We start from the raw sequence: 12,078 nt of genomic DNA on the forward strand, positions 1-12,078 counted from the left end.
TCCTAACGGAGTTCGCCAGAATTGTAGTCTTTTAGTTCGACTGAATCTTTCTTTTTGCATAGTGTGTATCTGAATATTTTACAACGTCACCAAGCTCGCATTTTTTTAATCCACTTATTTGATCTACTCTGGATCTCGTCACCGCCATTTGCTCCTTCCAGGCGATCAGTCTCCTTCACCTAAAACTGATTATGCCAGTTCTACACTACAACTTGCTTACATTAGAGTTCTTCATATTTATTATCTTTAGGAACCTCCTTCCACTGCATGTACAAACTAGTCTAAAATTGAAAGAATAATACCATCTGAACCCCCAGATGACGCAAAATAAACTGAATTTCACAAAACGTGATTACATTGTCGTTTCAATAATTCTTCCGGATGTCAGCGCTCTTGTAGGGCGACAACTTCATTTGTGGAACTTCTATAACCTCGCCCAAGCAGGTATTTTGATCTCTGCTTGGCCTCTGCGACCGCCGTACCGTTTAAAGAGGCTCGCCATCCTCCATTTACATCGAATATAAATAATACATCTTTTTGAATGTTTATTTTCTACTGTCGAATATCGTCTGTTTGATAGTAAAGAATACAGATGTTTCGTCCCACCCGCACTGCAGTGGTGCGAAACGTAACAACAGATAATACTGGTACCAATTGACCTCAGTTACACAACGAACATTGGCTTGCGGAGTGTGTATGTAGACGCCGGCTAAAATTGTCAGTAACTCTCAGCGGCAGTTTGAACATCGACACGGTTTAATAGACTTTGTCCTATCTGAGATGGTGTGCACTTACCTCTGAACCAACGTACCCAGCCAGTTAGGACGTAAACTACAGTCTGACGTGGAGTCCGATCACGGTATAACTTGACACTGTTCAGACTCATCATTGACATACTTGAAACTGAAAAGTGACAGAAAAAAGGTCGTAGGACTAACTGAGAACCGAATCTCAGTCTTTTTAAAAGGTTGTGTGATAAATTACCACGAGCTGCACTAAAATAAAATAAAATCTTTTAAAATAATCGAAGACAGACTTTCAAGAGTAGTCACATAAAACACTATATTAGTGTCCTAAATACACGTTATTTTATTGCGTCTTATTAAGTTAATAAATTATCATTAACTAATGAGCCTAAAAAGTTCCTTTTGTGTGTCCTTCGTAGCCTCAGCTCCTACACATACAAAACCTTGAAACTGAAATAAGATTTATCACGGGGAAGTAAACGGTATAGATAAAATACTTTAAATGCTAATCACAATATATGGTTCAAATAAGGGTTGAATGTGTGTAATCCGCTCTGGAAGAGTACGTGTCGATATTACGTCAGAGACTGCGTCGATTGCTTAACGCATTTATCTTCCGCCCCAGTGTAGGCGCACGACAGCTGCAAATGAAATTCCCGTGAGGTCAGAGCAGGAATCTCCTACTAAATTCTTCGCTCTCATTAAGTTTTCCAAACTTAGCTCTACTCCCGCGCTACTTATTTTTAGCCCTTTTTAAATTGAATTCCCTCGGTGCTCGTCGTAGCGCAGGTCCTTTCCCTACTCGCCAAACTCGCACTGAATCGTTTCCTCTTCTTATAAAACACCACAGTACAAGTAAGCGAAGTACGTGCTCACCTCCAGTGAGATCCATTTTCAGCATTCAACAGATAGAAATCTTGTTATCTGAATCTTCCGTCGCTTCCTGCTAGAAGAACTTCATAATTATAAATGAAAAGCACAAATTGTGAATGTTGTACAATATTAAGTTATTTAGTTAAACTGTTTTCGTCTTACACGGCCACCACTACCACCACCATCATCATCATCATCATGTCTGATGATGGCTTTGTAAGCCGAAATCGATTGACGAAATAAGTTACTACTGTAGAATGTCCACAATTTTGTGCTTTACATTTATAAAACAGATCTCTGATAACGTAAGCGACTATCATCCGAATCAGTACACGTTGATACTACTTTCCACATACCAAGTCCATCTCGAGTGAAGCAATTCAGATCCTTGAAACAAAATCTCTCGCATCTCCCTCGATATAGCGAAAAACAAATCTTGACAGCAAGATTTTGAAGCAATAGGAGCAATCAATACTTGAAAAATTCCTTGGTACGTAGGTTTCAGCCGTAACGGAGATATCAATATAGTTTTGGGACAGAATTGCAATATACCGTAGCACACCACACCTTCCCCGACAGTAAAACAAGGGGACCTGAAAGAGTAAGTTACATGTGAGACCTGAGTTTCTCCAGGCTCATACAATTTTCAAACAACTTACGGTAATTCAGCCAGGTAATATTTACAGCGTCCACCGATATTTCGGCGGGAGTACAGCCTATCATTTTCAAGGCACAAACTGCAGTTTGTGCCTTGAAAATGGCGGGGTGTACTCCCGCCGAAATATCGGCGGTCGCTGTAAATATTACCTGGCTGAATTCCCGTAAGTTGTTTGAAAGAAGTGAGTTACATATTTCGTCGCATGCTAGGACCATTGCGCAACAAGTGGAACGTTGTCAGAAGAGTGTGCATGTTCTCGGTTTCCTGACCACTCAGTCCTGCTGCGGTAGAGATAGGTGAGTCATCCGGTCGAAGTGAAAACGTGCGGCAACTGGAAACGTACTCCAACGTTGAAGCGCGCAGGACAGTACGACATTCATGGACAAAACGTCTAAACTGCACGCAAAGTCACCTTGAAATTTTTCAAAAATGTTCAAATGTGTGTGAAATCTTACGGGACTTAACTGCTAAGGTCATCAGTCCCTAAGCTTACACACTATTTAACCTAAATTATCCTAAGGACAAACACACACACACTCATACCCGAGGGAAGACTCGAATCTCCACCGGGACCAGCCGCATTGAAATTTTGACAGTGTGTGCACTAAATGCAATGTCGCGTCCAGCCGTAATGAAATGGTGCCTAAAGTTTCACCAAGACCACATACACGTGGTTGGTGCCGATCGGGACTTAAGGCCATTGACATCGATCCCAGGCGGTAATGTCCAGACAGTTGATGAACTGATTCGCAGCAATCGCTGATGTTCCGACGATGAGGACATTCACACAGCGGATGCCCACGGAACGGATTTCTGTCGTCGAGGAACTGAACGAGTGGTAGGGAGTTCCGACTTTGTTTACAGACACGTGTATGCAGATGGCTCTGAGCTCCATGGGACTTAACATTTCAGGTCATCAGTCCCCTAGAACTTAGAACTACTTAAACCTAACTAACCTAAGGATGCACACACCCATGCCCGAGGCAGGATACGAACCTGCGACCGTAGCGATCGCGCGGTTCCAGACTGTAGCGCCTAGAACCGCTCGGCCACAAACGACCGGCGTGTATCTGTCACACGGATTAAGATCAGGTGATTGGGACGCCCATGCTGTAGGAAAATGGCGGCTGATAATTCTAGCATTTCCGAAACGGCGCTTCAGCAGCTGCTTAACTGGATTTGCAATGTCCGGATGTGCACCATCTTGCATAAAAATGATCCCATCCACACATCCACGCTGTTGGACACCTGGAATTACCTGGTTGCGGAAAAGACATTCAAGCGCTTACCGGTGACGGCACAGGTAACAGCACCGGAAGCACCTGTCTCTTCGAAAAATATGCCCCTATGATAAACGATGCTGTAAACCCGCACCACACAGTGACCTTTTCATGATGAAGTGGCACTGGTTAATTTGCGTGTGGATTTTCTGTTGCCCATACTCGACAATTCTGTGTATTGACATATCCTGTCAGATGGAAGTGGGCTTCGTCAGTCCACAAAATCTCCCACGCCCAATCATTGTCCACTTCCATGTGAGCAAGAAATTCTAAAACAAAGGTCTCTCTTTGTGGCAGGTCAACAGGAAGCAACTCGTGCAAATGGGTAATATTGAATGAATAGCAAAGAAGGATGTTTCGTACAATTTTACGCACCGTGCTCACGGATATGTTCCGTGTTCGGACAAGTCTCCGTGCACTACACGTTTGCACACCATCCCTCGTTTCCTCCTGCATTGCTGTGGCCACTGCTTCGACTGACGTCGAATAAATTCGTTTCCTCCCTCTACCAGGTTGCACACCAAAAGAACACGTGTTTTCCAATTTCCGATTCATTTTCTCCAGACACAAGACAGTCTTCGGACCAACGCCTTTTTTTCGAACTCTTCAGTATCCGGAACGTCTGCAGAGCGACGTGTGCACTGTCATCATCCTTGTGATACAGTTTTACAAGCAGAGCGCGATCCTACACCGAGACAGTCATGGCGAATTCGCAGACGCGAAAGAAGGAAAAGCCGTGCACCCGGCATGTTTACACATACCATCAACGTGTCGTGCTCATGACAGGTGTTTCCATTTACAGAGCCATCTATTGATTAATTTTCACACTATTTTTTTTCTTCTGCTATACGTTTTCCCCTTTCTCCGATAATATGCCGTTGCAATATGACGTCATTCTGACCAGTGCTGTTATTTCTACAGCGTTTTGAAAGTTTAACTTCAATTATAATCGCCTTGTATGTTGCTAATAGTAGAAGAAAATGAGATTTATTCTTCAATAACTATTAATATTACTGATAAATCATAAAATTATGATCGCTGTTAGTAGACAACTTTTCTTTCTGGAAGCCGCAGCTACGATGAAAAATATTTTCTTGCTTACTCAGCTACTTTAAGGGCGTTGGCGAACATTATGGGAACGTCTCTGACAGATTAATAAATTTAAATGTCCAGCAAGGAAGGATCTGGAAATACTTCGGCGAGCCAGTGATACACGAACAGCTGTAGCGTAAGCTGTTATCTAATCTCAAAGGCGTCCCGCTTCTGTAAGCGTGTTCAGCACGTTCTTGAGGCAGTTGCAAATGTTATCAGAATATCAGGAAGCGGCGCCAACCGTTCTGTACGCACCCACCTGCACGTTGAAGACGTAAGTATCTTTTTCAGCTGCACTATGGAGAGCAGCACTTTGCACATAACGCGCAAATATGAGCAACACGTTTCTGTCTTGGGAGGACAGTCTAATTCTCTGCTACTCAAGAGAAAGCATATTTATATCTGTTTGTCGAGCAGTAAACCTACGTTACAACAGAAGCTATCTAGTGCGTCATCTTCAGCTACACTTTATCACCACTCTCCTATCGTATTTCACCGCCTACATTATGTTTTCGGCAATAAATCCCCGCTCTTCTACTACCTTTGCTGTTCATTACTAGCTTACCTTATCTTTCGTATCACTCTTTCTACCGCATGCTATAGCAGCAACATAGGCTCGTCTCATCCATGACTACAAACAGTGTTTCGCGGAATCTGCTTGAACATTTTCTCGTATCCTCTTTCCGAATGTTTAAAGATCTAAAGACAATTTGCTTGAAGCATATTTGAGATTCTGGGAGGCAAAAATTGCATTATTACCAGAAATACTGTCGTAAAATCATAAAACTAACCCATGAGGCTGATGTAGCAAACATCAGTTGTATTCAGAATGAGATTTTCACTCTGCAGCGGAGTGTGCCCTGTTATAAAACTTTTCTGGCAAATTAAAACTGTGTACCGGACCGAGACTCGAACTCGGAACCTTTGTCTTTTGCGGGCAAGTACTCTACCATCTTTTTTTTTAATAAAAACATTTCTTAAAGAAACAATGTTACACATTCCAAAGACATAAGTACATGTACTAACCATGTACACATGTCATACAGGAAATGATTTAAACAAAAAGTTTGATCATTGCAATTATGCTGATGCTAAAGAAATACAACAGAAGATTGTGTTACTGACTAAAGTACCAGAAAGAATTAAGTTAAACATCAATAAAAGTTTTTTTTAAAGACATTCAAACTTCAAACATGAAGAATTAAATCTGCACTTTGAATTACATATGCTACAATCTTTACAGAAGCATAAATAGCTGTTTATGAAGGATATCAGCAAGTTGGTGGGATAATTTTTAGTATAATAATGTACACAAGGAAATCGTCTCAGTGAGAGACAGGTTAAGGGTAGACACTGATCTTTAACCTTCTCAGCTTAGTCACACTAGCTATGAGCATTTTACACAACTGTATGGAAGTCACCAAATACAGAATATGGAAGATTTATACCCATCGCACATAAAAACAATTTAATAATCATATTAGACAATTGCTGAAATACTTGAGAATGGCAGAATGGAGATATTGTAAAGTTGTCTAGTCTTCCAACTACACTTTCTGGACATTAATTGAATGTTAAATATCTGAAGTGATCAGACTTATTGTATAGGTCTTTCACTGCAAAACTGACTTACACATCACAGTGCAAAAATGAACAGGGCAATGTGCCAGCCATTTTTAGGATCTAAAGTGGCTACTCTAGCAGGTACTCTGAAAACTTCACCTCTCCACAAAAAGTTGGTGATTTTGGACTAATGGAAACAGTTGGGCAGTATAATAAGCTTCAGCAAGGATGAATGAGTTGATATACTTTGTTCTTTGAATTTGGTTCATATATCGAGTTAAATTCTTTATAATGGCTCCTTGCACTTCATCTGCAGCTACTTTCCAATTTAAAGCCGTCATTTTCATGGGGCATGCTGTCAGGGTGATCGCAAGTGTTTTATGTTGTCGGACTAATTTTGCCCACTCGACGTTGATATTATCAAAACCTCTGAGATTTAACATCTTACTTTTTTCATTTGCATTTGCTCCAGATGCTCTACAGTACGAATCAATCACTGTTTCTTGGGTGGTTACCTCGTCATTATTCCTTATAATGACCCTATATAGTCAGCATAGGCTCTTATAACTGTTATCTCCTGATAATGTTAAGCCTTTTAATCTAGCATGGACACGCCGGAGGAAAGGTTCCAGCGAAATGGCGAAGAGCGACATGGACAGAGGACTTCGTCCTGGACGCGTCCGATTCAACCCGTCGGCTTTGACCCGTGACGTAAGGCTGTTGTGGTGTGTGACGTCACGACGACGCGAAGTCTAGTTCGTGTGTGTCGCGTGTTTGTAGGTGTCATGTTGAAGCTGTCGGTGGTGCTATCTGGTGGTGAATTTGGGAGTTTCGTGTTAGGTGGTGTGTTTGTAGGTGGCGTTTTTGCTGTGGTCTGTGGTGCTCTCTGGTGGTGTTTGTGTGTACTGCGTCGTATTTGATTCATTTGAGTGGTAGACATTGACTGGTTGTGTCGTGGTGCTGATTGTGTGTCTAGTGGAATATTCTGCAGTGAGTTGATGGTGTAGTTTTTTTTATGCCAAGTTACTGTAGTGTCGTTTTCGGTTCGCCGTGTGTGAATTTTTAATACTACTGTTATGTCTTTGTTAGGTATGGAAATGACACAGAAGATTAATAATTTTCGGTTACGGGGGCTTACGGGCGACACTCCCTTGTCGCTTATAAAGTTCCTGCAGCTTTTCGATCTTTTGGCTGAATTCGTGCGGTGTGCGTTGTGTGGAGAACCTACGAGGCTTACCAAAGCTCCGGCCTCTTGGACCTGGGACGGCTATATGTTGAGATGTCAGAGGGATAACGTATGGCGCTCCACACGTCTAAGGTTCCTGGTTCGAGAAATCTAGGTTTGGCATGCGTGAGATTGTGTTGATGAGTTATTATTTTTTTACCAATTCTCCTACAGTTTCTGTGCGCCTGAGGTGGGTGTGAGTGAGCGAACGGTGCTTGACTGGTATTCTTTTTGTCGCAATGTTTGTTCTGAATATATTAAATACAGGGGTAAATTGGGTGGGCCTGGGGTAGTTGTAGAGATTGATGAGTTGCAGTTTTGGGAGGAGAAACTATGGGAGGGGTAAGCGTGTGGTTGGTTTATGGGTGTAGGTGGCTGGGTCTTCAGAATGTGTTTTTAGGGTCGTAGAGCATAGTACAAAAAGGGAGTTAGTGGGTTTGATTCAGGAATATGTAGAAGAGGGTAGTACTGTAGTGTCCGTTTTTTTGCAGGTTGGATCAGGAGTGGTACCAGCATTTAGTAGTTAACCACAGTGTCGAGTTTAAGAATTATGAGAGTGGGGCCTGCACTAATACTAAAGAGGTTTTGGGGGGGCTGTTAAATCTGTTATTGGGAGGGTGAAGAGGCACTCTTATAACCTTCAGGCTCATTTAGATGAGTACTGTTGGTGGAAGAGCATTCCTGAGGGCTATTGTAGTTTTAGGGTTTTTTAAGGGCTGTATAGGCCAAAGGTTGTGGGTTAGTTAGGTTTGGGGGGGGGGGGGGTTGGTAAGGTTTGGGGAGGTAGGTAGGTAGGTGGTTAGGTGGTTGAGGGTTGTCGTGGGTTTTTGATTTTGTTGTGGAGGATTTGTTTTGTTGTTTTTTTAGTTGTAGTGTGTGATCCTGCTTTTTTGTTTTTGGTTATTTGTTTCCAAGTCTTCGATTTTTTTGGGAGAGGGAGAGGGGGAGGGGAGATGGGCGATGGGGGGTTGGGGAATTTTATTTGGTTGTGGTTTATTCTGTTGGTGTCTTTGTGTGTATAGTCGTGTGTGGCTGTGAGATTGTGATGTTTGACCTAGAGGACAGCACTGGAGCTTTTATGTGGTGAGTTGTTTGGTTTTTGTTTATTTTTTGTCTGTTTAGATGGTTGTGTGTGTGTGTGTGTGTGTGTGTGTGTGTGTGTGTGTGTGTGTGTGTGGGGGGGGGGGTCTGGTGGTTTGTTGTTATTTGTGATTTGGTACTGAGAGATGCTGTTGATCTTTATAAATGAAGGGAAGTATTCAGTTTCAATGTGTGGTTGTAGCTGTGGGTGGTTTGGTATCGGTAGTTTTGTAGCGATGGTTTCTGTTGCTCTATATAGGTCAAGGGAAGTGTTCGATTCCAGTGGATATTGTTTTTAGTTGATTTTGGGAAGTTTGTGGTCGTTTTATTTTATCATTTTTGTCGTTTGGTTTAGTGGCGTGTGTTCATTTTTAGTTTGTCCACACTCAAAAATCCTCGGTTTCCCTTTCTTGTCGGGTCGACAGAAGCGTCCGATCCCACGCGGCGGCTTTGACCTGTGACGTAAGGGCGTTGTTTGTGACGTCATGACGGCGCGGAGTTTGGTTTGTGAGTGTGACGTGTTTGTAGATGTCGTAGTTTGTTGTGCTGTCTGGTGGTATGTTCAGGGTTTTCGTTTGTGTGGTGTAATGGGCTCACTTTGCTTTTGCTCATTATCTAGAATTGTTAGTGTGTCGGCTGTGTTTGTAGTGGAGTTCGTTTCAGTGAGTTAACGATTTTGTATGAAGGTTAATTTAGTGTTGTTCGCTGTACATCGTGTGGTAATTTTAGTAAAATTAATCTGTTGTTGTTTTTGTTCAGGAATGGATGACGGATGAAATTAGATGTAACTGACGAAACCGGGAATTACTAAATCCGAAATTAGAACGTCTTGTAACAGGGCAATACCAGTCGCGGATTCGTACAAAAATTCCTTGAGGGCCGATAATTTCAAACCAGACGTAATTTTATTTATGTTTATTGTGGTGACAGAATAAGATTGCGTCATCGCGCTGTCACTATGTTGTTTTGATGAACTAATTGTTTCCTGTGGTTCAGGGTTCAGTTAAGCTATAATAGTTTTCTCGGAAGGCTGGACATGGAATAACACTTCAATCAGTTCATTAGTTACTGTCTGGTTTTTTTCTACTTCCGATGTTTTCACTTGAGCCGCAAGCAGGCTCATTTCCTGGTAAACTTTCTGATTTTTCTTCCAGTGATTCGTGTAGGACCGAACGTTCTTTGGGCTTGGATCGCCCTTACCGAATTTTCCCTTCCCATGGTGACGAGCTACTTTCTCATTTGGTTGCGTCAGTATTTTACTTCTCAGCTTATCTGGAGCAGCAGCAGCAGCAGACACTTTCGCAATTTCTATTTCCGGCGCCTGCCCTGAGGTGTTGACCATGATTTCAGTTTGGCCACCACTGCCTCGTTTGTTATTAATGTCACTTACTTCCTGATCGAGGGAAACAAATGGAGACTGCAGTTTTGCAGCCTGTCCCTGAATTTGTTTATTAACAGATAGCTGCTGATCTTTGCAATCGGTTACTGCACCTGTTGTTTCTTGCAAATTAATACTGATTACACCCCCTTCATTTTCTGGTACCGTATGTGTATTATCTTTCTGTTCATCAGTTTCCACTTGCATTTTGCCTTCCGGTTCCTCTGCCTCCTCATCGCACTGTTTTTTCTTTCAAAGTGAGAGAGTTGGACAGGACAGCTCGTCCTCTGAACAACTATCAGTTGTGTCCGGAGGTCGTTTTTTTCCGGTTGCATTTCGGTTCACGAGTAGTGGTAACAGGGTTTCCCTTTGTTGTTAACGGGGGGAATTGACTGTTATCGTGATAGGAGACATCAGCTTGGCCCGCTGCGTTAACCTCAACCAGTTGATCCGGGCTATTCTTTGGTAACTGATCATTTAAGGTAAGCTTCTGACGCTGTATCAAATTACTTTTAAGAACAAAAGTTCGCCGTGAACATTCCTGTCTAAAGTGGCCGGTTTCGTTACGTATATGAAATGTAGCTTCCTGACCTGTATAAACAATTTGTGCCTTATACCCACAAACAGTTATGTGAGACGGAATATTCGTCTTAACGTCCATCTCTACACACCGGACCCCGTTGAAACACCGCAGTTTAAAGCGAGGCGACCATCTTTCACTTGCAATTGATTTAACGTCCCCGTTGTTCGAAAGAGCTTCCTTAATCTTATCATTTTCAATTTCAGTGGGAAGATTCAAGACACTAACGGTTTTGTAATGAATTTCCGATTTATAGATGGAAACCTTACTTTTATAACCATTTCTATGCACAATATCTACTTCATAACCCCACTTTCGTAACACTTTACCAACAGTCTCAGCACTGCTTAACTTGACAAAAACACTTTTTCCTGATCCAGTTGCCAGGTATGGACGGTTTCAGAATTGAGACCAATTACCTGTGTAATCCAGTCAATTTCCAGGGATGTCGGCTGCACAGGACGGGATTCCTTGTCAAAAACAAATACCAGAGTATTCTTCCTGAGGTTTGTAGCCATGGTTAATCCAGCGACGCAATTTCAGTTCAACAACCGAAATTACAATTAGCAGCAGCAAGACCAGAAAGAGCGTACAGATCACAAGGAATATGAAGGAACACGAAGATTAACGGACAGACAGCACTCGGCGAAGCACAAGTACACCGATGTAAACAAGGAAGTGCAGCGCAGCAGTTAACAGCGGCCACTCGCGAGCGCGGCTGAAACGGAATTACCATCTGAGATACCCGAGCACGACTCACGCCTCGTCATCACAGCTTTACTTCCGCCAGTACCTCGCCTCCTACTTTCCAAGCTTTACAGAAACTCTCCTGCGAACCTTCCAGAACTAGCACTCCTGGAAGAAAGGATATTGCGGAGATATGGCTTAGCCACAGCCTGGGGATGTTTCCAGAATGAGATTTTCACTTTGCAGCGGAGTGTGGGCTGTTATGAAACTTTCCTGGCACATTAAGGGCATGGTCCCGAGTTCGAGTCTCGGTCCGGCACACAGTTTTAATATGCCAGGAAAGTTTCATCCGTTGTATTAACATGAAATCAACAAAAAGAATTGCTGGAATTAATCAGAAATTATTTATTGGTTTTCCCACTTTTCGAGAGCGTTACTGCTCCCCAACTGTGTACTGAATTGATTAATAGCCGCTCCGGTTGCTAAGATTTTCGTTATTTTACTCCTCGACGGGTTTCAGCATTTATATTGAAACCATCTTCCGATTTCAATCTAAAAGGCTGTAATATAACTGTCGTGGAGTAAAATTAAGAACTTTTTAACAATTGAAGCAGTTACACGTCAATACTTAGGAATTATTGGTCGTGGTGTATTGGAGCGCAACTGTTTCTTTCGGAACCTGGGCTGTTTTTTCGGAACCTGGAAATATTGTCAATTAGGTTTACTACAAACGAATCCAGGTGAACGCTGAAAATTAGTGTGCTTAACAAATCTATACTATATAAAAGCAAGTTGTTGTTTAGTGTTTTTCCTAAAATTCTCGTAAATTCTTGACCGATTTACTTCAAATATTTCCACGATGCTCTACTAGACGTTCAGATGGATATAAGCTATATATTTTTAATATCGAGAGTGG

General features: G+C 42.2%; 2 protein-coding genes across 2 annotated transcripts in view; one reads left to right on the forward strand and one right to left on the reverse strand.

Moving 5' to 3' along the window:
- LOC126470508 (uncharacterized) overlaps positions 1-11,032 on the reverse strand; it is a 282,251-nt gene extending 271,219 nt beyond the window's left edge. The window contains exon 1 of the mRNA XM_050098402.1: positions 10,895-11,032. Coding sequence (XP_049954359.1) covers positions 10,895-10,993 — 99 coding nt within the window. The 5' untranslated portion in view covers positions 10,994-11,032. The remainder of the gene's footprint in view (positions 1-10,894) is intronic.
- LOC126470506 (solute carrier family 41 member 1-like) overlaps positions 4,908-12,078 on the forward strand; it is a 100,558-nt gene continuing 93,387 nt past the window's right edge. The window contains exon 1 of the mRNA XM_050098401.1: positions 4,908-4,923. The gene's annotated coding sequence lies outside the window, so the exon portion shown is untranslated. The remainder of the gene's footprint in view (positions 4,924-12,078) is intronic.

The sequence above is a fragment of the Schistocerca serialis genome, chromosome 3 (assembly GCF_023864345.2).
Source record: "Schistocerca serialis cubense isolate TAMUIC-IGC-003099 chromosome 3, iqSchSeri2.2, whole genome shotgun sequence".
NCBI classification, from domain to species: Eukaryota; Metazoa; Arthropoda; class Insecta; order Orthoptera; family Acrididae; genus Schistocerca; species Schistocerca serialis.